The sequence below is a fragment of the Corvus moneduloides genome, chromosome 7, assembly GCF_009650955.1.
Source record: "Corvus moneduloides isolate bCorMon1 chromosome 7, bCorMon1.pri, whole genome shotgun sequence".
NCBI classification, from domain to species: domain Eukaryota; kingdom Metazoa; phylum Chordata; class Aves; order Passeriformes; family Corvidae; genus Corvus; species Corvus moneduloides.
The window spans coordinates 29,211,788-29,236,028 of NC_045482.1; the positions used below are offsets into that span (position 1 = coordinate 29,211,788).

Genomic DNA, 24,241 nt, shown 5'->3' on the forward strand with positions numbered 1-24,241 from the left:
GCTATGCCATGTTTCGTTATTATTTTCATAGAATGGAAATCAATAGAAAACTTGATGTGTTTACTGATTTAGTTATATATTAACTAAATTTGGCACATCAAGTTTAACGTTTTAATGACATTTCCTTAAAATGGTGCTTGCAGACTTGGATTCTCTGACAAGATTGTTTATTGAAGAATAAATAGCAGAACTGCATTCTAATCACTTGGCTACTGACTCATAATTTTTCCATGGTGATTAACACCTAGAATTCTCCCTACTATGGACAAGAATATATTAACAATAGTAAGGGGGCCTGTCTAACATTTACTTTCATGGCACATTGTTCCAGAGATGTCACTGCTCAGCCTTGCATTCAAGTACCAATAATGCTAAAAATTCAGATCTGGGAAGGTAACAGTGAAACCTTCCTGACAATTTGATCTGGACAGTGTCAGTGGTGAAATTGTATTAATAACCATCTGCAAGAGAATACAGTTACTGAACCAAAAATGTGTTTCACATGAAATCAAATGTTTTATATAGTAGCATATATAAAAGATTTCTATCAGCAAGCTTCCAAATACAGCTGAGTAACTTGCAGGTGTGTAGCCAAAGTTCTGTTCTTTGATGTAACTTTATTTTTAACTGAATAGAACAACTTACATTTGTGCAATCAAACTCTACTCTGGGTCATCCCTTCAATGTATGTGGTCTGGATAAGAGAACAGTGGGTTTAAGAAGTATTACTCAGATGAGGGAATCCAGGATATCCTGTTAGGTTTTCATAACAATGATTATGACAGGTGATAATTGCCATTTTTTAAATAATTTTTACTGGAAGTAGTTCTGTGAATTAGCACTACAAAAAACATTGGGCATTTCTTTCCAAACACTTTAATCCAATGCTCAGATTTATGAGGATTATTTTCTAAAGTGTAAAATTTTTTTTCCCAGTAGCAATAATTGGGATACAGTTTCTTCCTGCTATAGTAAAATTATTTTGCACGGCCCAGCTGCAGTGAAGTTTAAGAAACAGAATTAACTACTGTAATATGCCTTTTTCATCAGCAAATCTTGAAAAAAGCCTTTGAAAAAAAGTCCTTTTGGAAAGCTCATGTTGTATGTAAATTATTGTGATGCCACTTAAAAAAAAATCTATACTACCTTCGATACTGCATGCAAACTAATCCTGAGACTGAGGATCAAGAAAGCTGGGTTCTAGACCTGCAAACAAATCTGCCTCATCTTGGGCTAATTCCTTCTGTTTTGGTCCTCTGCTTAAGACACATTAAAGACAAGGAAATATTTGCAAGTGTGGAGTAGTAATAGATTTTAAAAAATGAAATATTTATTTGTAAACATTCAAGTCTTTATTTACTCTTAAAAATCTCAAGCAGAACTTTGATTTTTCCACAGTCTGTTGCGACAAAAACATTTTTTTAATAGGCACTGAAGATTTTGCAAGTGGCTTTGGTAATTGAAATAAAAAATTCCCTTTTAACTTAATTTGAAGTAAGTTCTAATTTCAAAGGGAACTTGGTGTCTAAATCCCTTCACAGCAGTTTCAAAGCTTTCTAGAGAAATGTTCAAGTGGTGAGAATTTTTGGCTTAGTGTTTCTGCTACAGGGCTGTGCCAAGCCAGGAGACCCTTACACTACCCACTGATTGTTCCGGCATAGCATAGAGTGTGCAGTATGATAAATAATGAAAGAGTCCAATTTTCCACTGCCTCTTTTAGAAGAAACATAACACTTTATTATTCTAACTCAGTAACATTTGACATCCACTGAGCAAAGACAAAAGTGACAAAGCCCAAGTCAGTGCAGTCAGTAAAGAATGAACCATTTCTAGAAGTGCCCTTCCTCTCTTCTCCCTTTTGATTATTTCCCCCAGATTCAAAGGTGGATCTGTTTGTTATTCTCAGAAACAGTATTATTTATTCTATTTATCCTTAGAGGGTTGCATAATTATTACTAAATTCTGGTGACACAATATTAATTCTAAGCAAAAAGAAATACATTGGAATTTTTGTAATTTGCCAGCATGGGAGCAATCTTTCTGCAGTAAACACTGCAAGCATCCATTCAGAGATGTTGTTAATCACTGAATGACACACAGCTTCCTTCATAATGTTCTTATTCTACACCAGAATCCAGTATGTATTGCATATCAAAGGAAGTAATGCCCCAAATTCTACTTATTATTGGATTTCTGTAGCTTACAACCCCCAAGCTTGCAGTAATAAAGTAACATTGTCAGAATGAGCAGGCAAATCACCTGGGTCAGCAACTATTCTCACAGTGAGACAAATTTTACAGATTAACATACTGACAACATTCACTCTTTTCCACAAAAAGAAATGTATGGATCCTTGCTTTCAGAAACCTTAAGTTAATTACTTTCCTGAAAGTTTCTACTAGGGCAAAAAACCAAGGATCACTTGTAATTTATCGGAAGGAAGAAAAGGATGACATAGCTGCTACCCATGAAATTTGACTTGCACTTATTTACAGAATGTAGAAAATAAGGATCTTTTCCCTGAAAAGTATTTCTAAAAAGTACAGTAGAGTATATAGTCTATCTCATAGAGTATATACTGCTGTGACAGAATTTACTACTCAAAAGTCAGAATCTATTTATTATTAATTATTATCACATTATTAGGAAATTTTGTTCTCTATTTCTTCAATATCTTTCTGTACACACTACTTGCCACTAGGATTGTTGGTAACGATGTGGCAACAAAGACCAGAAAAGATCAGAGTAAAAATGTATCTCCTTATTAGACTGGGACATCTTAATTCACAGTTATTCCATTACCTTTCTTTTCATGAGATATACACTAAAGATAGATAAACATGTGACTAAGCCCGCTCTCCTTCAGGTAAGGAAATTTACAATCTCTACATCTGATAAGGATTTCAGTGTAAATTGGACCTGTGTAATCCACTGGATCTGTTCTGTATATTTTGCCCCTGACAAACATACAAATAAAAAACTTATTTCAGCAGATAAATACTCACATTCCTCAGAGACTGAGATGTTAAAAAACCACCTGTGAAATCTCTGCAGCCAAATCCTTTTAAAATTAAATATGTATTTTTCAAAGCTTTTCCAAAAACTCTTTCAAAACCCAGTTTCCTAACATTCTGTCTGGTTACCTTGATGTTTTCTGTGCAGCAGGGAAGATGTTTTAAAGGTATTTTGAAAAAAAAGCTTGCGAGAAGTTCAAGAACTTGAAACACTGATATAATATGCCATGTAGAAAAACCATTCCCCGTTATTTCAACTTCCTTTTCACAAATATTTCTGCATCCAGATTTGGTAGCTTCTGTTTTGCTATCTATGTCCAATTTCAACTAAAACCAAAAGCAAAAGAAGCAGGATGTGGATCAGGCCATATCTCCATATTTAGACTCAGTTCCCAACTCACACCTTCTCCTGGGAAAGCTTCAACTGCTAACGCTGCAGGGAGGATCAGAGGAAATGTGTGTGTTTGTGTGCATAGAAAACACAGTTCAAAACACTATCTCGTGGATATTTAAATGGCTTTAAAATTTTCTTTTCTGTTGATGTTCAATAACAAAATCATTGTTCTTAATTGTTATTATTTATGGCACTTGAAGCTCAAGTGCAGAGGTGGAACATGTCAGTGTGACTCTTCCCTCATCCCCAAAGAGAGGCTGGAGAGAGAGAGAGTTATAATGCTCAGCCAGAAACTCAGAAATAGCTGTAGCCCAGGGCATAGTTTTATGTAAGTCACAATTCCAGAAGCACAATTACTACCTGTGATCATTAATCAGTATAAAACTGCTCTGAGTCCTGCTGAAAGCAGCTGAAAATGTTCTTGCTGGAAGACCAGATTAGAGTTTATTTGTTTTTTGTTTTTTGAGAGAGCTGGATAAAATATTTCATGTTTCCATTAAGCCACTTCTTCACATCTTTTTTAGGAACTCACATGGTAGACATCTTAGATAAACAATTTTCAAAGTCCAGTTTTGATTTAAGAGCTATTTGTATCCCTTAATTTCATAAGTGGTACTGGCGTTAGGAATTCCTAAACTGATATTATTGTGCCGCCTTTACCATTTAAAATTTCCTCTTAACCAAATACATGTATGCAGAGTAACAAACATGAGAATTTATAGCTGATTTATTATTTCAGAAAGCATTAAAAGCAAGTTTAGCATTTAGGCTTAAAACAAAGAATGCAAAATTTGCAAAACCACTCTCCATGGCCATGCCAAAAAAGGACAGATTATTCTACAGGACATTCAGTCAAGATGCTTTGCCTACCAATAGTAAAATTTCGTATTGTCTACACAGGATACAACACAAATTGAAGCAAACTATTCGAGTATTTCTGTGCTCTTTGAGAGGCAGCCAAAAATAAATCAGTGTCACAAGTTTATTGCACCATTATGAAAAACAGAGACTAGAGTGGGCGAGGTCTGAACTCACAGTTTGGGCTCTTATTTCTAATCCCCACATGGCAAAAACTCATTTCACATGACTTAAGTGCAAGGCCTAAAGAAACAGCACAGGCTTCTGATACCATGTCTGCAAACAGAAGGGAATGACCACAGAATCCCAAAGCACTCTTTTGTTTCCACTGAAAAGAAAGCAAATCAAATCACAGTCACTTACTCTCTGTTGGCAGCACTGGGGGAAGTGTGGTCTTAGGCTTCTTGGTCTTCTTCTCAGTAGGCTTTGAGGTCTTTGAGGCATCTGCAATCAAAACAAATAATAAAATACAAATCCTATTTGAAAATCAATAATGAAAAAGCTGTCTAATAAAAGGTTTATTTTGGATCTTTCTGCAAAGTTAGAGGAAATTGCTGTCCTTCAGGATTTTAAGAAAAATTTTCTGCAGAGATTTGCTGGAGACTGTCACATTCTGGAAGGAAGAGGGAGCAGAGAGGGAGAAACCCTCTACAAAAGCAGCTGCACTGAAAACCCAAGTAAGCAGCTAGACAAGAGGTACCATGTAAGCTATAGGTATTTTAGCTGAATAGACCAAATACAATGTGCACAAAGCTGTGTTAGGCAGTGCAGAGAAAAGGGAAACAAAGCCATATCGAAACATCATTTCATCCAAAAGTCTCTTGCTGTGTAATTCTTTATTCCATTGTTTATGTGATCTATTCAGATTAACCCATTTTGAAGAGTAACATTTCCTCCATGTGTTTAAATCTTTCCAAAAAGATATTATTGGCCAGTGATTTATTCCTAAATAGAAACACCAAAAGGGACACCAGAGGACTCAAGTTTGATGGATTCTAGTATTTTCAGAATTGCACAGCTCTTACCCAGAAACTGCTCATCACTGCAGGCTACACCAGCAGCTAGGAGTCAATAAAGCTCCCTTCCATGTGTATCCCACATGAGATATAAATAAAAGGTGCAACTTTTTTTAAGGCTATTCCAGGCTGAGCATGATCACAGGGCTGGAACACCTCTCCTATGAAGACAGGCTGAGAGAGTTGGGGCTGTTCAGCCTGAAGAGAAGAGGGCTTTGGGGAGATCTTAGAGCCCCTTCTGGTACCTAAGTTGGCTACAAAAGAGCTGGGGAGGGACTTTTCACAAGGATCTGTAGTGCCAAGTCAAGCAGGAATGGCTTTAAGATGAAGGAGGCGAAGTTTAGATTAGATATTAGGAAGAAATTCTTCACTGTGAGGATCATGAGGCACTGGCACAGGTTGCCCAAAGAGGTTGTGGACTTCCCATCCCAGGGGGTGTGCAAGCCCAGGCCGGATGGGGCTGTGAGCAACCCGATCTATGGGAAGGAGTCCCTGGCCATGGCAGAGGTTGGAACAAAACTATCTTTAAGGTCCCTTCCAACACAAACCATTCTTGGATTCCATGTCCTATAACGTAAATCCTGACAAGCTCTGCTTATTAGATTGTTTGATCCTGACATTTATCTTTGGAAGAAAGATTATGATTATGGATTATGATCTCAGCAATAGCTGTATCACTTTACAGCTTTCAAATATTCAGCTTTCAGCGGATTTGTGAGTGAGAGAGCTGTTAGCTACCAGAGAAAAAGATGACATAAATGTTACGGAAACAGCTATTTTAGTCACCTTCTTCTAGGTGCCAGAGTGTGAAAATTTATCTAAGTTTCCTAAAAAGTTAACAGGGGAAGAGAGAATCTCCTAGTAAATAATTCAGAGAAGGAGGCTGTGTGAGAGGTCAGACACTCAGGTTCTACAGATCTGCCAAGTGAAGTCAAACATTCCTCCATTCTTATTTTGAGTCCATGGTGTCAAAAGAAATGAAATTATTATGATTACTTAGTCTAAAAATCAGCATCTGGGATCCTGAAAGTAGACTGAAGAAGAGGGAAATTTGAACTGTCATTTTATATCACAGTTCTAATTTAAAAATAACAGTCATCCCTTCTGCCAGTCTCAGACATGGGATATCAAATGGCGTCTTTCCTAAATAGCTGGAGTTTTCTATGGTGCCATTCCTCAAAAACCTCTTCTCAGTAGCACGCCAGTGGAGAATGAAAAAGGCAGATGAGGCAGCCAGTATTGGGGTAAGGAATGTGGTCATTCTGGTGCCCAACATGATGTGAGCAGTGAGCTCCTAATGCCGTGGGTGCCACCACCACAGAAAGCCAGACTGCTGAGGTAATGTCATTCACATCATCGGGCAAGGAGCTGACAGCCTCCCATGATCAAGATTTTGCAAGCCAAACTCTACCTGCAGCCTCCTAGAGCATGCATGGTCCAGTGGGAAACTTGAAGTGGGGAAGTATGCTAAGGGAATCTTCAGGAAGAAAAGCAACTACTCGAAGGAGATCAGAAGACAGAGGAAAAACATATAAGTGGCTGAGACATTTAAAAGTTGCTAGGGCAGCTCTAGAGAACTACTGTATGCTAAGCTTTTGATAATCTGATCCTTCAACACTCTGGATCTGTGGTGGTTAAGGTGTTTCAGATACTAGATTTTGCTTAAAGCCTCTTCTTTGAACTTCAGCACTGACAAAATTTATTACTTTAAATTACAGAACCATAAAAAATAGCTTATCAAATATCTAAGACAGATTATGCTGTGACTGTTAATATCACAGAAGGTGCCATTAGAGGTGCCAGTACATTTAATTGTAAGTTTATGTGTAATTAATTCCTTTTCCAATTACATGAAGACTGTCCTTTAGTGAGGAGTTACAGGATCACGTTCTTACCTTGTGTCATACAACATTAGGAAAAAAAGTATAGTTTTCTTTTCTAGACCTCCTGCCACAAATACCACATCTGCAACACAGCTGTGAAGGTTCAGTACCCAAGCTCCATGTTACTAGGCTTGTTGTCTAATTTTGTGTTCATTTGATTATAATGGCAAGTCTCAGAGTATTCAAAAATAAGTTCACCAGAAGGTGAGTTGATAAGAAGGATATTTGGTTACTTAAAGCCCCTTAAAAAATTTAAACTCCATGGCAGCTTTATAATTCTGTGTCTCGCTGAGCCTCACCTTGGCCTCACCCAAGGCCAAGACTATCTGACAAGAGTACAGTGTCATCAGCATGACCGTGTCTGAAAACAAGTACTTTAGTCAGTAAATTATCCATGTTCTAAGACTATGGAACACAAGGGTTGTTCAGCTGCTAATTTGTTTATTTTTGCTCACTTACGCTAGAAAACCAAATGACCAAACAACTGTGAATGCAAAGAATTGGGGAGTTGTAGAGTGAGAAATGTGCCACATGCAGTCCTGAGGCAGACTGACACCTAGGCTCACACGGAGTTTTTATGGGCTCTCAAAGGATGCACACAGCTCAGAAACAAATCTTACAAGTTCAGCTTACTGCTCTAGAAACCTTGTAGAAATACAGTGGGCAGCAGGAGAACAAAGATTTTTCCACAAAGCAACCAGAGCCCTTGGTATGGTACTGTCTCTCTGCTCATGCTCCTTTATGGGAGACACTGAATTATCTATCAACCAAGTGCAGAAGGGAAAGGGGTAGAGTTCTTTTTCTTTTTGTGTATGTAACTAGTTCCCAAACGTTGTTCTTGGGAAATATGTTGGAAAGGAGGAAGTTCTAAGGAAGGGTGTTCTTGTACCCATTACAGTACTTACCTTCTACCACCACTTTGCAAGCACATTCAGCTTTCCCTGCTGGGTTCTCAGCTATGCACTTGTACTCGCCCCCATTTTCAGGCATGGCCTTCTCAATGGTCAGTGAGCAGAGTGTCCCTGTACAAAAGAGGGAGAGATCAAATGCATGTTATGCTGCAGTTCACAAAAACTTTAGTGCTAGTAAGGAGCAGAAGGCATCACATGAGCCAGTCCTTCGGTGATCTTCACTGCTAGAAAATGCTGTCCTTAAAAATTCCATCTTATTGGAACCTTATTAATGCTAAATAAATAAAAAATTGAATATTATTGCTTTTCCCTAGGATACTTCTAGTTGTCCCCGCAGCCCTGAACTGGTTAATGGATAAAGGTAGAGAAGACCCAGAGCAGCACCTCTGCTGCTCTTCTTTGTCTTACAGCAGAGATCAGAAGTCCTCACTCAGGTGACTTTCTTCCAAAAGTGCTCATAGTGTAAGAGCATAAGTAAGAGGGTTACTGTGAAATGCCCATCTGCAATATTTTGATTCAGCCTTGTCTCTAGCACTCCCATGAGCGTTCACATGTATGAGACCAGAACCTCAGCTTAGTGCCTAAGTTTACAAATGGCACCGAAAGACATTTTCTTTTTGCTTGAATCTCCGAATGAATAACTGCCTGGTATTGTAAAACATCCATTAGAAAGTCCATCATAATAGTCACAATAAAATTTGCCACTGCAACAAATCCATTTCTTTCCAAACAAAATCCCAAAATTTGACTTAATTGGGTTTGCAGAAACAGGATGCGACATAAGCTCGTTATTTACGAAGGGAAGCTTGGTATGACCCAAGGGAAACACATTTCCTCTTAAAAATTAAAACTCTGTGAACCAAAACAGAAGTTGTTCCCAGTAGATGGGGGATAAGGAAGAAGAACTTTGTCCCTTACGTTCACTTGCATTGCTTGGAACGATGAAGTACTTTCCTCTGCAGGGTGAACCCCAGTTAAAATGCTTCACACTTTCCCCTTCCAAATATCCCTCATTAAGTGAGGGTGAAGTGTGGGCTTGCTTTCTTTCTCCTTCCTCATTGGAAAGCTGGGTCTGTCCCCTGAACACAGCCTCAGACACTGTGCATTTCTGCCCACTGCTGTTGGCCTGTCCAGAACACCTCCACTCTCCACTTACCTCCGCTGCAGTAAAACCTTCCCCCTTCCTCCATTTACCTTTCCCACAGTCGTTCCTAATTAATGGCAAGATTGAATAGATGGGTTTTTTTCAGATATTTACCCTGTTTCCTGAGATGTAAGGAAATCTCCCAGCACCTTTTTATGGTAACTGGAAGCTGCCTTCTGCCTTCCAGAGTGCTCAACCCCAGGCTCCACATCAAATGTATCCCCTGTGATGCGGGAGATGGCACAGGCACAGGTGATACTGGTCCATGAAAAGGACCTTGAAAAGAACTCCCCTCCATCTGAAGAACTTTGGGAATGTACTGGTTCTCTTTGGAGACAAGCTCCATTCGGACATGGCAATTATGCTCTTGGCATTCAGATTTTTCTCTCATTTTAAACTTGGATGTCATTATTCAAGACAAATCTTCTAAAAAACATTCAAATGGTTTCCAACAAATTTGGTTTGCCAGAAACACACAAGGATTAGAAGAAAATTATGTTTTCCCCTCTTTATCATCCTCCACAAAATCAAGAAGCTCTAAATAATGACTATTTTCCCCTGAGAAATGATGTGAAAGCTATCTCAGAAGAGGAGCACTGACCCCTCACTCACATGGGCTGTGCGCAGCCAGCCAAAGGGTGAAAAGAAAATCCACATGCCCTCCCTGAAGCAATGCTTTTCCATGAGTCAGGCTGAAGCCAAAAATGTCACGAGCTGCAGTTCCATTCCAAATGGAGGAGAGACAGTAGAAAAGTATTCTTGCAGGCATCTAGCAAATATAAATTCACATGTCTCTGCTGTTTAAAGAGACATTTGGAGAGCAAGCCAAAGATAACTTCCAGTCTAAGAATTTGTAGAAATCTATGTAACATGATTAGAAAACATTGCACATTGAAACTGAAAGATGCTGCTGAAAAAACCAGAAACTATGGAACAAAGACACACACATATGAAGGAGACCTCTGGCCACCTTACTGGAGGAAAGGAGCCTGGCCTGTAAGAATAAATGAATTGTTAAGGAACTGGAACAGTGCAGAATTTACTTTAGCTTCTGCAGGAGTTTTCTACCTGCTCAAAAGCCCTTCCTCAGCTCATTGAAGACTAATGTGACACAGGGTCAACACTCATTTAATGAAGTTATTTTGTGAGGAAGGTGAAGGAAATCTGTTCTTTTTCCTCCTAACTCCCACTTCCCTGTGGAAATAATCTGCATCCTATTTTCCTCCACTTCTTTTTTCTCCCCAGGAACTACACTGGAACAGCATATGCAAAGTACATGGGGATTGTTGGGCTTCTTGCTACCACCAAATACAATGGCAGTAGCCCTCCAGTCACTGGAGGAGTGAAGGGAAAATGAGATAATTTGAGTCACGTTCCTTTATATAGCCACTGGTATTTGTGAAACTGTGGACTACTAGGACTAGGTATGAAATTGGCCAATGGATCAGAAAGTATTGGCCAGGTTGGATCAGGAGTATAGGGGGAGGTTGAGGGAGCACGGCTCTAGAAACCTCATTTTCATAAAAAACCAGGGAAAAAACCCAAATCACCGAAACCCAGGCAAAACTTGATAAGATTTCATAAGAACCAGAAACTTCTCAACCAGGCCTATGTTCTGTGATCTAGAGCTACAGTCAATTCCCGGGGCTAGAAGGCCAAAAGTCTTTCAATGAAGTATTTGGTATTTCCTCTGCAAACCCCTTCATGACCTGAAACAAGATTATTTTCTCAGAACTGCTGGAAAGCCCAGACTGGTTATTCCAGTTGGGTATTCTGAAATCCTGGCAGTTCACAAATCCCAGTCAACTAAAAATACTTGCTATCTATTTTGTCCCCTCAACCCTCTACTTTTTTAGGAACCAGGCCATGGATGATCCTTAAACATTGTCCCAAAGTGCAGGATTGGAATAAACATGAATACTGGAATCTACCACTTAGACATTGGGACTGGTGCAGCTCTAGAAAAGACCTTAGCAGCCACAGAAGCTGACAGTTTACTGGAGACTTTGGGTTAGATACACAAAGCCTTTCCCTTGAATTTTGAGCTATTAAAGGGTTCTATGACTTACTCAAAAATAGTGCAAGACAGTTTAAAATATCTCTAGGCTTCTGCATTCTTTCCATGAAACTCCACAGAAAGTCAACCTCAGATATAAAACAAATACACAAACCAACAAAAAACAGCTCCTTATTCTCATTCCCCACACTGGCATCTAGCTGGCCAACCTCCTGACTCCTGTCCATGATGCAGACTCAAGTTTATGGCTTTCTCAGTTGTATCCCATGGTATAAAAAAGTATTGTAGAGTATTTAGGCAATATTTATAAACACTCATCTGTGAGAAATTTTGCCTAGGAGACAAAATAATTTTTTAAGGAACTCATTGGCATATAGTGTTAATTTTCTAATAAGTCTTAAATTGTCTGGGAAAGTTTAAATAAGTGCTAGTGTCACAGTTATGTTTAAAATGAGAAGCGGGTTGACCTTGAAAATATTGACTACAATGACAACAAAAAAACAAGTGAAAAAACCGTGTGAATTTCAGAGAAGAAAAAAATGTCAAATGTAATGACTGCTAACTGATAGTTTTAAGGAAAATAATGTAAAAAACCTACTTCCATGATTCATGATATTAGACATTTAACTGGCAAATGCATCTGTGCAAAGGTAATTTTCTTAATCTTTACTGAAATATTTGTGATAGCTCACATTATTCTGCTGTTATTAATGCTACATTACTATATTGATGACACTGATTTAGGAAGACTGAGAACTGCTATAATAAAGATCTCCTAAAGAAGCTGACAAGAGGAAATCATCACTCAGTCTGTTTCTAGTGGATTTCCTCTGTGATCAGACTAGGACCCAAGCTATTAAATATTTTAATCTATGATGTGGAAGTACTCATAAATTAACTTTTATAAATTTACAGATGCTAGAAAGAATCTTGCAAAGGAAAAAGTCAGAAAGAGAAGAAAGAGGACAGTCCTCATGAACTATCTCATTTACTTGTTGAGTCAAAGAAAATGGGGCTTGAGATAGTGAAAAGACAAGCAATGATGGCAGCAAGGGATGCTGAATACTCAGAAGGTTTAAAGGTTGAACAGAGAAATGGCAAACATGAGCTCCGACACTGTGAGGTAGGAAGAGGACCAATAACCTCCAGTAAGGGCAGCAACAGGAAGGTGACCTCCATCTCACTGATGCTGATACCCACACATGATTCTGCTGCTGTTTTATAACAGGATAATAAACCAACAAACAGCAACTGGAGAGGAGGTATTGAAAAGAAAACCAAATCAAAACAAACCCAAGCCTCCAAGGGCTGGATGAAGCACATCATGCAGAAAAAGTTAGTAAGAGCTTGACTTGTCAAATTTAAAAAAAAAAGAGAATGATATCTTGGTTAGAAGAGTCAAAGCCATTCTATCCAGTTAGAAATAAGGCATTGCTTTGTTTCTTGATTTAGTAACAAAACTCTTACTAGAAGAGTTAGACATTGCAATGAATTACCAGTGGTTATAGCAGATGTCTCTCTTTTGCTGTATTTAAATTCACACTACATGCATTTTCTGGAAGAAGACAGATTCAGACATAAATGAAAGAGGGAAATGTGGCCTGTGAAAAACATGGTGTTGTGTCGGAAATGATGATCTCCCTAGACTTAGACGTTCTGAAGAAGCTTTTGTAAGGTGCAAAATCCATCTACTTTCAGCAGTACATAAAGTCATGTTAATTACACACCAAATTCTTGCTCAAAGTTAATTAGAAAGAAAACAAAAAAGTCACGGCAGATCCTAGTTAGACTGGCAGACACAGACTTGCACAACTCATAGGAAGATTTAGGAGTTATGTTAAGTCACAGGAAAGTTGTTAAGGCATTATTGCTAATAAGATTTCTAAATCTTTATGCTGCCAAGAAACTTGGGAAGAAAAAAATGCTGGCTTAGACAAAGCAATACAAACTCAGGGCATTTTCTAAACGACACCATCACTGCTACCTGAGACTATATTAGACAATTCCTCTTCCGTCTATATAGTCACATAGTAATAAATCTATGCAAACATAGCAGACCAAGCTGACTTTAAAAATTACAAGTTTGCCAGTTTTGGCTTGTATTCACTGTATACCTCAGCCAGTATACTAAGTTTACCAGTTTACTAAGGATGCTGGCTTGCAAAGCCCTTTCACTACCATCTTATGGAACAACTTTTGGAACCATGCAAGAACGTTCTCCACGGATTTTCTGTCCAAGAGTGAGTCACACAGCAGGACAGTAGCACGGGGCCCTGCTGGGCCAGTGCTATACAAGTGTAAAACAAAATGGGTCCTGCTCTAGAGAGTTCACCGTGTGAGGAAAATTGTTCTACTCAGTCCTTATATGTCTAACTTCACTGCAGTGTCTGCTAGAGCCTTCTTAAAAATGTTTTTCCAAACAAAAAGCCCCCCATAACTTCAAACAAAGAAGTCTCTCATATTAAAGTGCCTCTTAACCATGCATCATCTACCCCATATCATATAATGCTCTAATTTATGAGTACCCTCTTTTTATTGTTAGTAACAATTTATTTTGATCTTTCATGGGCAAAAAGCACATTATTATCTATCTCAGGAATGTAGATAATTGCACTCTGACAAGTTTAAAAGAAGGAAAACATAAAATCAAACCATTAATAAAATTGTACCATGTCAGAAAAACAGTGCAAGAGCTCACTTTATAATAAAAATGATACATTAGGCAAAAAATCATGCCAATCAACCAACACAGTACTATTTAGGGAGCTGTTAAAAGGAATGGAAGAACAAGTGTACTGATGTTCATGATTTCAAAGGGAAAATAGTTGAAATGAAAATGGAAGGAATGTGACATGATATTAGCTATTGTTGTGATTGTGACATAGAGGATAATGCTGCCCAGATTCTGACTTCCAACTAAATTTAACCCTGGAATAATGGAATACATTGCAAGCCCCAGATGAACTACCAGAACACAGCACAAGTACTGCATAAATATGCCGGCAGATGAAGGTCTTTTTTGGAGCAGGGTTTAGCTTTTCTTTTGGCAAAGGCCTTACTAGTCAGAGACTATTCTGATGCTGGTGTTTGTATGCAGGCTTCTCCAATGGTACAGGAGCATGGATAACACTCTCCCTTCTTCTGCACTCCAATGGCTAAACTGCCTTGGGTGGCCAATTTAGCGTCAGTCAGGCTCTGCAAGCACAGAGGAGACCTGTGAACAGCATTGTTTCTAAGAGCCTCACTATCAACTAGGACAAATATGCCAAGGAAAGTTATTTTCAGTGAGTGACAAAGGGACATCATTTTACATAGTTTGCCTGTCCTGTCAACTTGTTACACACATAAGTTTGACCTTCCTGGCCAAATATGCCACTGTTTAATCACATGCTCCTGAGGCTGGATTTTATGTATTTATCTTCACAATTTATTTGGCATCAGGAGATGAGCAATCTGCTGTCTCTTTTTGCCTTTTTTTTTTTCCTCCTGTCTTTTGGGAATGACAGAGAGGAATAATTCAATTTCCAAACCACAAATACATGGCATTCTGGAGGTTCATGCATTACTTACACTAACAAGTTTGTGGGACAGTATTCCATACTAAGATGGGCTAGTAGTGTGGCTAAGAAGCAGATGGACATGCATTACACTAGATAGAGAATTTTCCAGTATCCAACTCATTAAGAACACATAAGTTATTGTGAAATACCTCTGGAGAATCTGGAAACCCCCCTCCCGTGGTCACCATCATACATCACAGCAGCACAAAAGCAGTCAGTGAAATAGCTAAGAACAGATCTAGTCTATCCTCTTCCATAGTGGATTTTGTTGCTGAACACAAGAGGAGCAAGATCACACCAAAGAAATAAAAAATGGCTCTGCAAGACCTAAACCCACTAAGGTTAGCTAGGTCTGTTTGCTCTGAATTCCTCCTCTTCCCCACAGACTCAACCTTCTTTCAGCTGAGGGTGACACTAGAGCATTATCTCCATGGCCCATTAAATGCTGCTCCAAGCTTTGCCAATGGCACTGCTGCTGAAGGAATGACACCTGTGCGAGTGACAAAGTTGGATTTTCAGTGTTTGGGGCAAAGGATGAACACTGGGACTTTGGCTTTGGCCTGCTGTGTACTGCATCCAGTGTTACTGTCTTTAAAGCTGCACCAAACACTATCTATGAGACTAATCCATACAGTTTCCCTATTGAACAGTATTTCCTGATACTGAATGAATTTGCAGTTTCTCAGTTCTAGTCTGTTACTCCAGTTATTCTTTCTCCTCCCTTGGCTCCCTCAAGTATGTATGTGGCCCTAATTAGGGAAAAAGTGAAAATTGAATCTCTATGAAATCTGGAACTTACTTAAAGTATCATGCATACCTAGTTAATTACTTAACAGTTGGCATGAAAGCATCCTACAGTGAGAGAGCAGCAACACATTCTTCTCCGAGTGCCAAAGCTAGCAGGTACTGTCAGGAAAAAACCCCAATAGACCATCATGCAATGCACCCTCTCAGTGTACTAGAGGGTATGTAATGAGGTTTAAAAAAAAATAGTTCTAATCCTCATTCCTTGTCTTTCCATTAAAGGAAAAAACTTACATCCCTGTGTAATAATTCTTTCTAAGATCCTCTGCAAATATGTGCCAAAGAAAGCCTGACTTTGAAGTACTGATAACACTGACTGCTAAGCATGATACAAGTGTAAAAATGCAGGTACAAGTGGAACACAAGGACAGTGTCTGCACCCCCTGCAAGAAGCTGTCCTGGAACAGTAGATTCCTTATGCAGTGCTGACCTTTGATCCTGACCTCAGTGGACAGCACTGCTAGTGTGTGACACCCTGGACCGTCACCCAGCCCAGACAAACTGGATGGGAAAAGTCTCATTCCCTGCTCAGGCAGGTGGCAGGGCATTTCTGGACATCAGGATCACTTCACCATAAACAGCTACACCAGATTTGCAGCTCCACAGTACCATTTTATAGAGTGAATATGAGTTGGGGGATTATAACAATCAATTACTCAGATTATTTCAGTCAAGAAAACAGCTTTCTGCAGCACCATAACATCAAAGCTTTGGGACTTTAGGAGGCTTTTCTGCAGCACCATAACACCAAAACTCAGAAGCTTTGGTACAGAGATGCTGTCTATCTGATGTAATTTGACAGGAGTCATGGAACTTGGGGATGTATAATTTCTTTTCCACTCTGGGCAACTCCAAGAAAAGCCTTGAAATCTTGCTTCCAGCATAAGGCTAGCTAAACTGACTGATTCTGTCAGTCCTTTTCATATGAATGGCATTTCCACCAGCCAATGTTTCCTCATGTACATGACACTTATCCTTATTCTATGGAGTTCCCCTAGGTGAAAATCAACATGTACTCACAAAATAAAAACATTTTGCTACTTCAGACACAGACCAGACACAATGCACTTGCTACCATCTCCCTTTCTCCATCTACTTATTTTAGTATCTCCTTAATGCATTACTTGAGTACCCCAACCTTTTCTGAAAACAATGCTGTTTCTGACTGCATCCACTTCAGGAGAATGCTTGTGCTACTCTGCTTGGAACACTGCACAAGGATTCACTGGTTGTGCTGAACTATTCTGCATATTAATTTGGATCTCATTTGGTAACACTAAAAATAGCCTGGATTAAATGAAGGAAGATTCAAAAGTAAGAGTGCAGACCCCTGTGTCAAGCTGTAATTCGTACTGTGAACATGAACTTTTTTGCTACAATACACTAGAGGATACCATTCTTAGATGATTCCCCCAGTGTTTTATGGAGCACATATGAAGTAAAGAAGGTTTTTTGTGCTATCAACTGTCCTTCCTTCCTATTTTTGTGCCAAGGAAAATATATTTTGTCTAGATACAACATTAATGCAAAAAAATCCAGTCTAGTAGGGTTTGATCATCCAAAATCTGAAATATAAAGGAACACTCAGTTTGAAAACAGTAAGTATTTCCTCTAGTGACTTCTACCAAATTCTACACAGTTTTGAAGTTACTTAAAAGTCACCAAGACAGTGGAGTTCAAATATTTCAGTGCTTGTAACGGCAATAGGCGCATCTGTGGTGGGGCATTAAATACACTGGAAATCTGTTCTCAACTCTGACCTTAACTTGTATTTGTAGTAATTTCTTTCTATGACACAACCCCTCTTTGCTTCTGTGTTTCCTATTGCAATAAAAAGCCTGAAGTACAGAAGAATTAAATTAGAGTTTGTAAACCAGAAATAATATTATTATGTTTTCAATGTTCTAAATCCTTAAAGTTCAGTTTAAATAAGCAGCATGTACCAGCTCCTTAAACAGCATTAGCAATGTAAACAGCAGTTAAAAATGCAAGAAGTTCAACTTTATAAAACTTACATCTGCAGGCTGTTAAAGGGGAATCTGCAAGAAATGTCAAACAATATTGTTCCTTGTGTACTCCACTGAAATAACAAGAAAGCTGCATCTGGGAATAGTTACTGGCACAGGACTTAAATAAAGTATTGCATTACCTTTAATGAACTAAATATTATTAATCAAGAGCCAGATATAACAGCGTGCCATCCAGCTGGCTTGTAATGCAATTAATTTACCTTCTTGGGAGATGACAGGGGACTTTGATGATTTGATGGCTTTGCTATCTAGAGTCCAGGTGACAGCTGCAGGAGGATCAGAGGAAATCCGACATTGTAAGACCAATTTTTCACCATCAGCTACTTGAGCATCCTGAAGCTTCTCTGTAAAGGAGGGTGCTGTTCCTTTGCTTGCTGGTGGTTTGCTTGCTGGTGCTTTGTTTTCAGGTTTTTTCCCAATTATTCCGCCATCCACCACTGCACACCCATGTTCACAGTTTCTGTCATTCTTCTCCTCTTTTTTCACTGCTGGTTTGGCAACAGGGGCTTGAGAATTGGGGGTCGCATTCTGGGCTTCAGAGTTGGTGCGAGCATTTGGTGCTGGGGTGCCAGCACTGCCATTCGCCGCAGGTGGCTTTTTCTTGGAGCCCAGCACAGACCTGAAATCTGTAACTGCAGGTTTAGGAGGTGGTGCCTTCTCTGGCAATGGGGTTTTTGGGGTGCCCTTCTTGGCCAGCACAGAGCGGAAGTCCACCTGCTGGGGAGCATGGACTTTCCTCTCCTCCTCTGACAAGGTCTTGGGTTTGACCTGCCGCTGCAGGTTTGCTCGGAAGTCCATTTGCTCAGCTGGGATTTCTTTCAGTTCCTCCTCAGAAAAACTTTTGGTGCTGACTTTCTTTCCTAAAATATCACGGAAATCAAGTTGTTCAGCTTCCTGCTGCCTCAGGCTCTCCTCTGTGTGCTCCCGAGTCTCCACTCGCCTCTTCAGCACGCCTCGGACGTCTTCCTGCTCTTCCTCAGCTACTCTGGTTACACTGCTGTTCTTTTTGAAGCCACTTGTTCTACCAAATGTTAGTTTACCATGATCTCCACCATCTCTTTGCTCTCCAGAGCTGGCTGATTCCCTTCCACTATGATCCGAAAAAGAAAAGAAAGAGAGCCAGGAAAGGGGCTGGTTTAAAAATGTCAGGGAACAATCTCAGAGCAGGAACAAAATGTGTTTATAGAAGGGGAGGTTGATTAGAGGAGCATACTCCATTAGTTTATTGCATCAATGATGACTTCAGGAGCCATATAAGGGCACAAACAAAAAAGATCTTCTCCACTCTGGCTTGGTAAAATGTGCTTAGCTTGTATGATGAAAACAATTTGTTAGGTCACATTTGGGGATTAGGTTGAACAGCAGCCAGCCTGGGTCTGTAAGGGCAGGGAATTAACGGAGCAAAAAATAGAACCCACCCATGCAAGTCCCTGGGAAAAATACTCACTCTCTGAGCATTTCTGCTGTGGAAGCTGAACTCTCCCGCAGCATCAGAGACACCTGGCAGCTGCATTCTCCAACTTGGTTCCTGAAATATTTAAGTGAAATCAGAAAAACAGGGGTTTCTTCCTCTGCAACTTGCCTGAGCTAAGTGATTGTGTATTGCACTAGAGCAGCTCAAACCCAGTGTGGCATTCTTGTTTTCTATGCCCAGCATTGTGGGGATTGACTGAATGGATTTGGTCCCCTTATATTTGGAGCCGAGCTAACTCAAACAGCTTTTACTGATCTGTTGCTATCTGCACTGGGAACAACATACTCCCTGAACAAAATTCAAAGCAATTTACAGAATGAAGCAGCTGCAAACAAACAAGCTAAAGGAAAATAAATACAAAAGCTGGAAAATCAAGACAGAGGAAAGGGCTATTTTGCAAAGCTGAAAATCTTTCCAACTCTGCCTACTGTTTATTTATTCAAACCCCAGCTCTTAAGTTTTCTAATGTTAAGATATTAAAAACAGGGTCTCATTTCCTTCCCTCCCCTCTGGCCCAGCCAATCAGCAAAACCCATCTACATGGATTGCTCCAGCCTGTACATGTTTATATTAAAAAACATAAAAGTGTCACCATATATGGTGCTGAGTACTTATTCTTCCTTTTGCAGAGGAATACCACGGATGCCTTCTGGAAAGGGCTCCCATTAAAGAATTCATTTAAAGTGCTCCCCGCTCCCCTGCAGCTCCCTCCCTCCAGCAGATATATATCATTCTTTTAGCCCCAAACAGCTCTTCTCTGCTTAACACAGGAGATGCCAAAAGCAAAATTTAACTCCCCCAGGGCAGCAGTTGTGTAACTATTGCCACCATTCCCCTGACTGCTATTAAAAAACCAGACTTGAATTGATTGAGGACTAGAGATATCTTTTATTAGTGAGCACACTTCTGTCCTTCCCAGTTTAAGTATAAGCTTGTAAATGGACTAGAAAGTCCTGGATTATTTGTCTTTTTTGAACAAAAATAATTTTTGCTACTGAAAACATTTCCTGGACATGAACAAAACACATGTGTGTTGGAGGGGAGGAGGGAAAGAGAGGCAGGTTTTCCCAGCTGTGTTCTGCTTTGAACTTGCTAGATAAGAGCACCTTCAAGTCCACTTAGCCCTGAAGTTTAAAACATGGACTCAGGACTGTTAGCTTGCCATAAATATATTGTCTGGCCTGGTTTTTAAATAGAGCATGGAAATACTTTCCTAGATATGGTACTGTTTGGGTAAGGAAAACCCTATAATTTCACCCATTTTTAACTTGCAGCAAAGGCAAGATAATTAACACAGATCACAGAATCACAGATTCAACACAAAGCTTTGTCTTTATAGGAGCAATTAGTGCCATCACCTTCTCAGACAGATTTCCCTTGATTTCTATTGCTTCAGAAAAAGAAACAGTGGATCAGCCTAATATGAAAACTACAAAGAATTGGAGGCTTTGATCAAAATAGCTGGATTTCAAAGTAAAGGCCCTGCTGATGGAAATATATCTTATTTGACCTTAAGACCACTAACAACAAGAAACCAGGGAAATGTTTTTAACAGTTTTATATCCAGTAAGTCAGAATATGTACACTACAAACTGCTATTGAAGGCAATCAATGAGGACAGCATTGAAAGCCACAACCCTCATTTCCTCCAATACAAAAAAACTAGATAACATCTGAGTACCAAACAGAAACTGTCCAAAGGGCAGGAGAGGATCCAAGTCAATGCAGAGAGTATTTAACTCAGCCCTGCACTGGAGACATGCCATTCTTACTCTTATGGGTGGCCTCCATTTGGAAGCAAGAGAAACAGACAGAATCAAGACAAATGGAAAGATAAATAAAAAAAATAGCATGTCCCCCCCTCCCAACATACTGATTGGCATAAAGTTATGGCAGGGTACCAACATTGCTGCAAACCTGTTGTTTTCAAATAATGCATTTCAAACCAGGACCTTTTACGGCTATAGGAAGTCATGAAGTTTTTTTCCCTGCTTCTCCAAAGTTTTTAAGGAAAGAAGACACACTCTGGAACTGCTCATTCACCAGTGCTGCAAGGCTTTAACAGGCTGTTGGCTTACCTGAAGATCCCTCCTGTTCAGGACTTAAAACCAGTCCAAAGTTGACAAAGGACAAGCCATGCATGCTTAAGTATAGACAATTTTCAGAGTACATTAAATGTTGAGGTATCCCTGCTCAGCTTCTGTCATGACTGTCTGGCAAAAAATATTTGTCCACAAGAATTGTGTCACTAGTGGGAGAGGTTGAAGTAACAGAGACAGCACTGTCCCAGGAGAGGAATGCAGGGATATTGAATGTGGTCCTGACCACTGTGAAGAATGGTAGCATTTCTGCAGAACCCATTTCTGCAATGCATCCTTCCCTCTGCAAATTCTTCGCATATGCAAAGAAGCAAATAGGGCAGGCAAAGTAAATCCTTCTAAAGCAAGCTATTTTTCACAGGGTTTGAAAAATAAAGGAGGGGGGAAGAAAGTAGGAGAGCATTTTGTTCTTTCTATTTTTAAAACCTTGGGAAGCACTTACAAATTATGGCAACAGTGGAACATACAAGTACCTAGATGGAAAAATGATTCAAAAAATAGTTTTTTTGATCTTATGATTACCGATTCAAGTGAATGGCTGAAAACCGGACTAGTGGACACAAACCTTGAGTCTGTGTCTGCTCAAAAGTGTAGCATTCCTAGGGCAAGTCCTGTTCCCAGTGAAATCAAACTGATGATTTTAGGAGTAGGGAGAACATACTTTCATCTTTGAATTCAGTGGCTGTGTCTAAAAAGGTGAAGTGAAAAACACTGACCCACCTTGGAGATCACAGGATAGAAAAAGAGAAACAAGCCAAGAAAAATTAAGAAGGATTGGGTGATTTAGATACCAATTTCAATCAAGAATAATTCTGGAACCTCGGTAAATATTTTTACATTTACACAATTTTAGAATCTAGGCAAGACAAAGATACATAGGGGCAGTTAGGAAAAACAGAGCCTTGCAGTACATGGGAATATCTTCAAGTCTTTCACGTCTCTGCTGTTTTGAGTCTGGGCAATAGCAATATTACTGGTGCAGCTTGAGGTTCTCTGTGTTGGCATTTTATCAACAAAACCCTAGACACAGACAGATCTTAGTGGCTCTGTTATTGTGGAATAATAGTAGACATGGATAAAACCTATGCTTAGTAGCTTTGCTGTGAAGAAGTGCCTGGAAGTGTTGACTTTTGCAGGACTGTTCTGTAGAATGCTCATACACAAGACTTATCTTTAAAATGTCAAGGAATAATAATAATAATAAAGCCCACCAAAAACAAATAAAACCCCAGCTGCAAAGCCTGAGGCAATTTTAAAAATAGCTCGGTGTCCTATTGTGGGATCAGTTTTCCCTGGAATGGCTTTTATGTTCAAAATATCTTGAAATACTAGTTTCTTGGCAGAACCTACTCAAATATTTTCACTGAACCTTAGATGAGACTTATTGTCTGCATGTCCCTAGGAAGCACTCTCTGGAGGAACAGGAAAAAAGGCACTTGTAATTATACTGGGGGGATGTACTGAAATTTCCTACCAGCCTACCAAGTGTGAAATAAATATTGCAGAGTAAATTACATTTTTTCAAGAATGAACTGAAAGGGGCAAATAAGTTGATCCCTACTTTTAGCTGGTGCTTCAGTGCAGGTAATGGCAAAGCCACAGAAGGAGGTTTTGCAGCTTTTCTGTGAGTTAAATGCAGAGAGTCCAGACTCCATGAAGCTTTTGACCCAAAGAAAGCAACTAATCTACTGGATCACAACTTTAGCTGATATAAAGCAGAGCAGCTCTACTGGCTTCAAAGAGGATGCGCTGATTTACCTCACTTGAGGGTTTTGCCAAAAGCTTTTTGTGCTTGAAAGAACAATAATTTCATTTGCATTTTACAGCACTGAGTGGGAGAATGGAACAAGAAAGGGTCATGGTTTTCTTCTCTAAAAATAGACAATGTGTTGATAGGAGAAAACAGGGTTTGCAAACTGAATTTTAAAGAAAGACAGAACTGTATTTACTGTTGAGTGCAATGAAATGTAATCTTAGGAGTCCTTTTCATATAACCTAAATTGCAGAGTATTCAAGGTACCACTGATTTGTAAAATGAATGTTTTTCCCTGATTTTAAGCAGACTATCAAAATATCTAAATCAATACTAATCAACACTAACCAAACTTTTATGGAAGACGGAGTAGGGGAGAAGAGAAATATTTAATGTCTGAGAAGACAAAGGTTAACAAAGCAGATGATTTCTTTAAGGAGCTGCGGGATGATTTCTGAGGTCTCTCATGTTGACTGTATTGCTATAAAGATAGAGGTTTTGCTCAACAAACAGAGTCTGTGTCCAGTTCTTGCAGGCTTTTTGTTTATCTCTTCATTTATGATGTATACTCTGAGTGAAAGAATGTAGAAAAGTCATATTGGGATAACAGGATACCAGCAGCTGCATCACTGGAAGGATGCAAAGAACAGGAGGGAAAATAGGTATCTATGTTTTTATGAATAAGGAAAAGGATTTTTATTTTCCATTTTAAGGATTTGCAGGCTGTAAAGTGTCCAAATTTCAATAGATGAACTGCAGTATTGGGTGAATCTCTTCTTCTTTTAATATTTATGCAACACTCTTTCTCTAGGCCTGAGACATAACAGGCTCAATGAAACATTATTAGGACAATTAAACTGAAAGATGCAAATGTAGAGGAATCATAGGCTACTCTGCTAAAAACCAGACTTAGAAGTCTGCTAAACAGTAAAAGGCAAAGCAAAGATGTATTCTAAATAATGCTGAGGGATGGTAAGACAGAAAGCCAATAAGCAATCACGGATGGATCACACTAGGATCACACTGGGCTCCACGTCCTTGTCAGCCCACTCTGACTAAAGAAGAAAGAACCAGCAAGAAAAAAACAGATCTTTTGTTAAACCCACATTTTTAAGACCAGAGTTTTAATTTGTGCAGGTATTAGGACAGAATTTAGTGCTTAAGAATAATGGAGAAGGAAATTGGAAAATAAATAACACTAGTAGGAAACCATGCCCAGACTAAATTAAGAGAGTTGGAGAAGGAATGACTCCCTAAGAGCAGCTATGTAACCTGCTTCTAAAA

General features: G+C 39.3%; 1 protein-coding gene across 3 annotated transcripts in view; it reads right to left on the bottom strand.

Moving 5' to 3' along the window:
- MYLK (myosin light chain kinase) overlaps window positions 1–24,241 on the bottom strand; it is a 198,776-nt gene that overhangs the window by 54,202 nt on the left and 120,333 nt on the right. For all 3 annotated transcript variants that reach the window (XM_032115204.1, XM_032115205.1, XM_032115206.1), the window contains 4 exons: window positions 19,079–19,159; window positions 17,832–18,721; window positions 8,071–8,187; window positions 4,630–4,710 (listed from right to left, as the gene is read on the bottom strand). In XM_032115204.1, coding sequence (XP_031971095.1) covers window positions 4,630–4,710; window positions 8,071–8,187; window positions 17,832–18,721; window positions 19,079–19,159 — 1,169 coding nt within the window. The remainder of the gene's footprint in view (window positions 1–4,629; window positions 4,711–8,070; window positions 8,188–17,831; window positions 18,722–19,078; window positions 19,160–24,241) is intronic.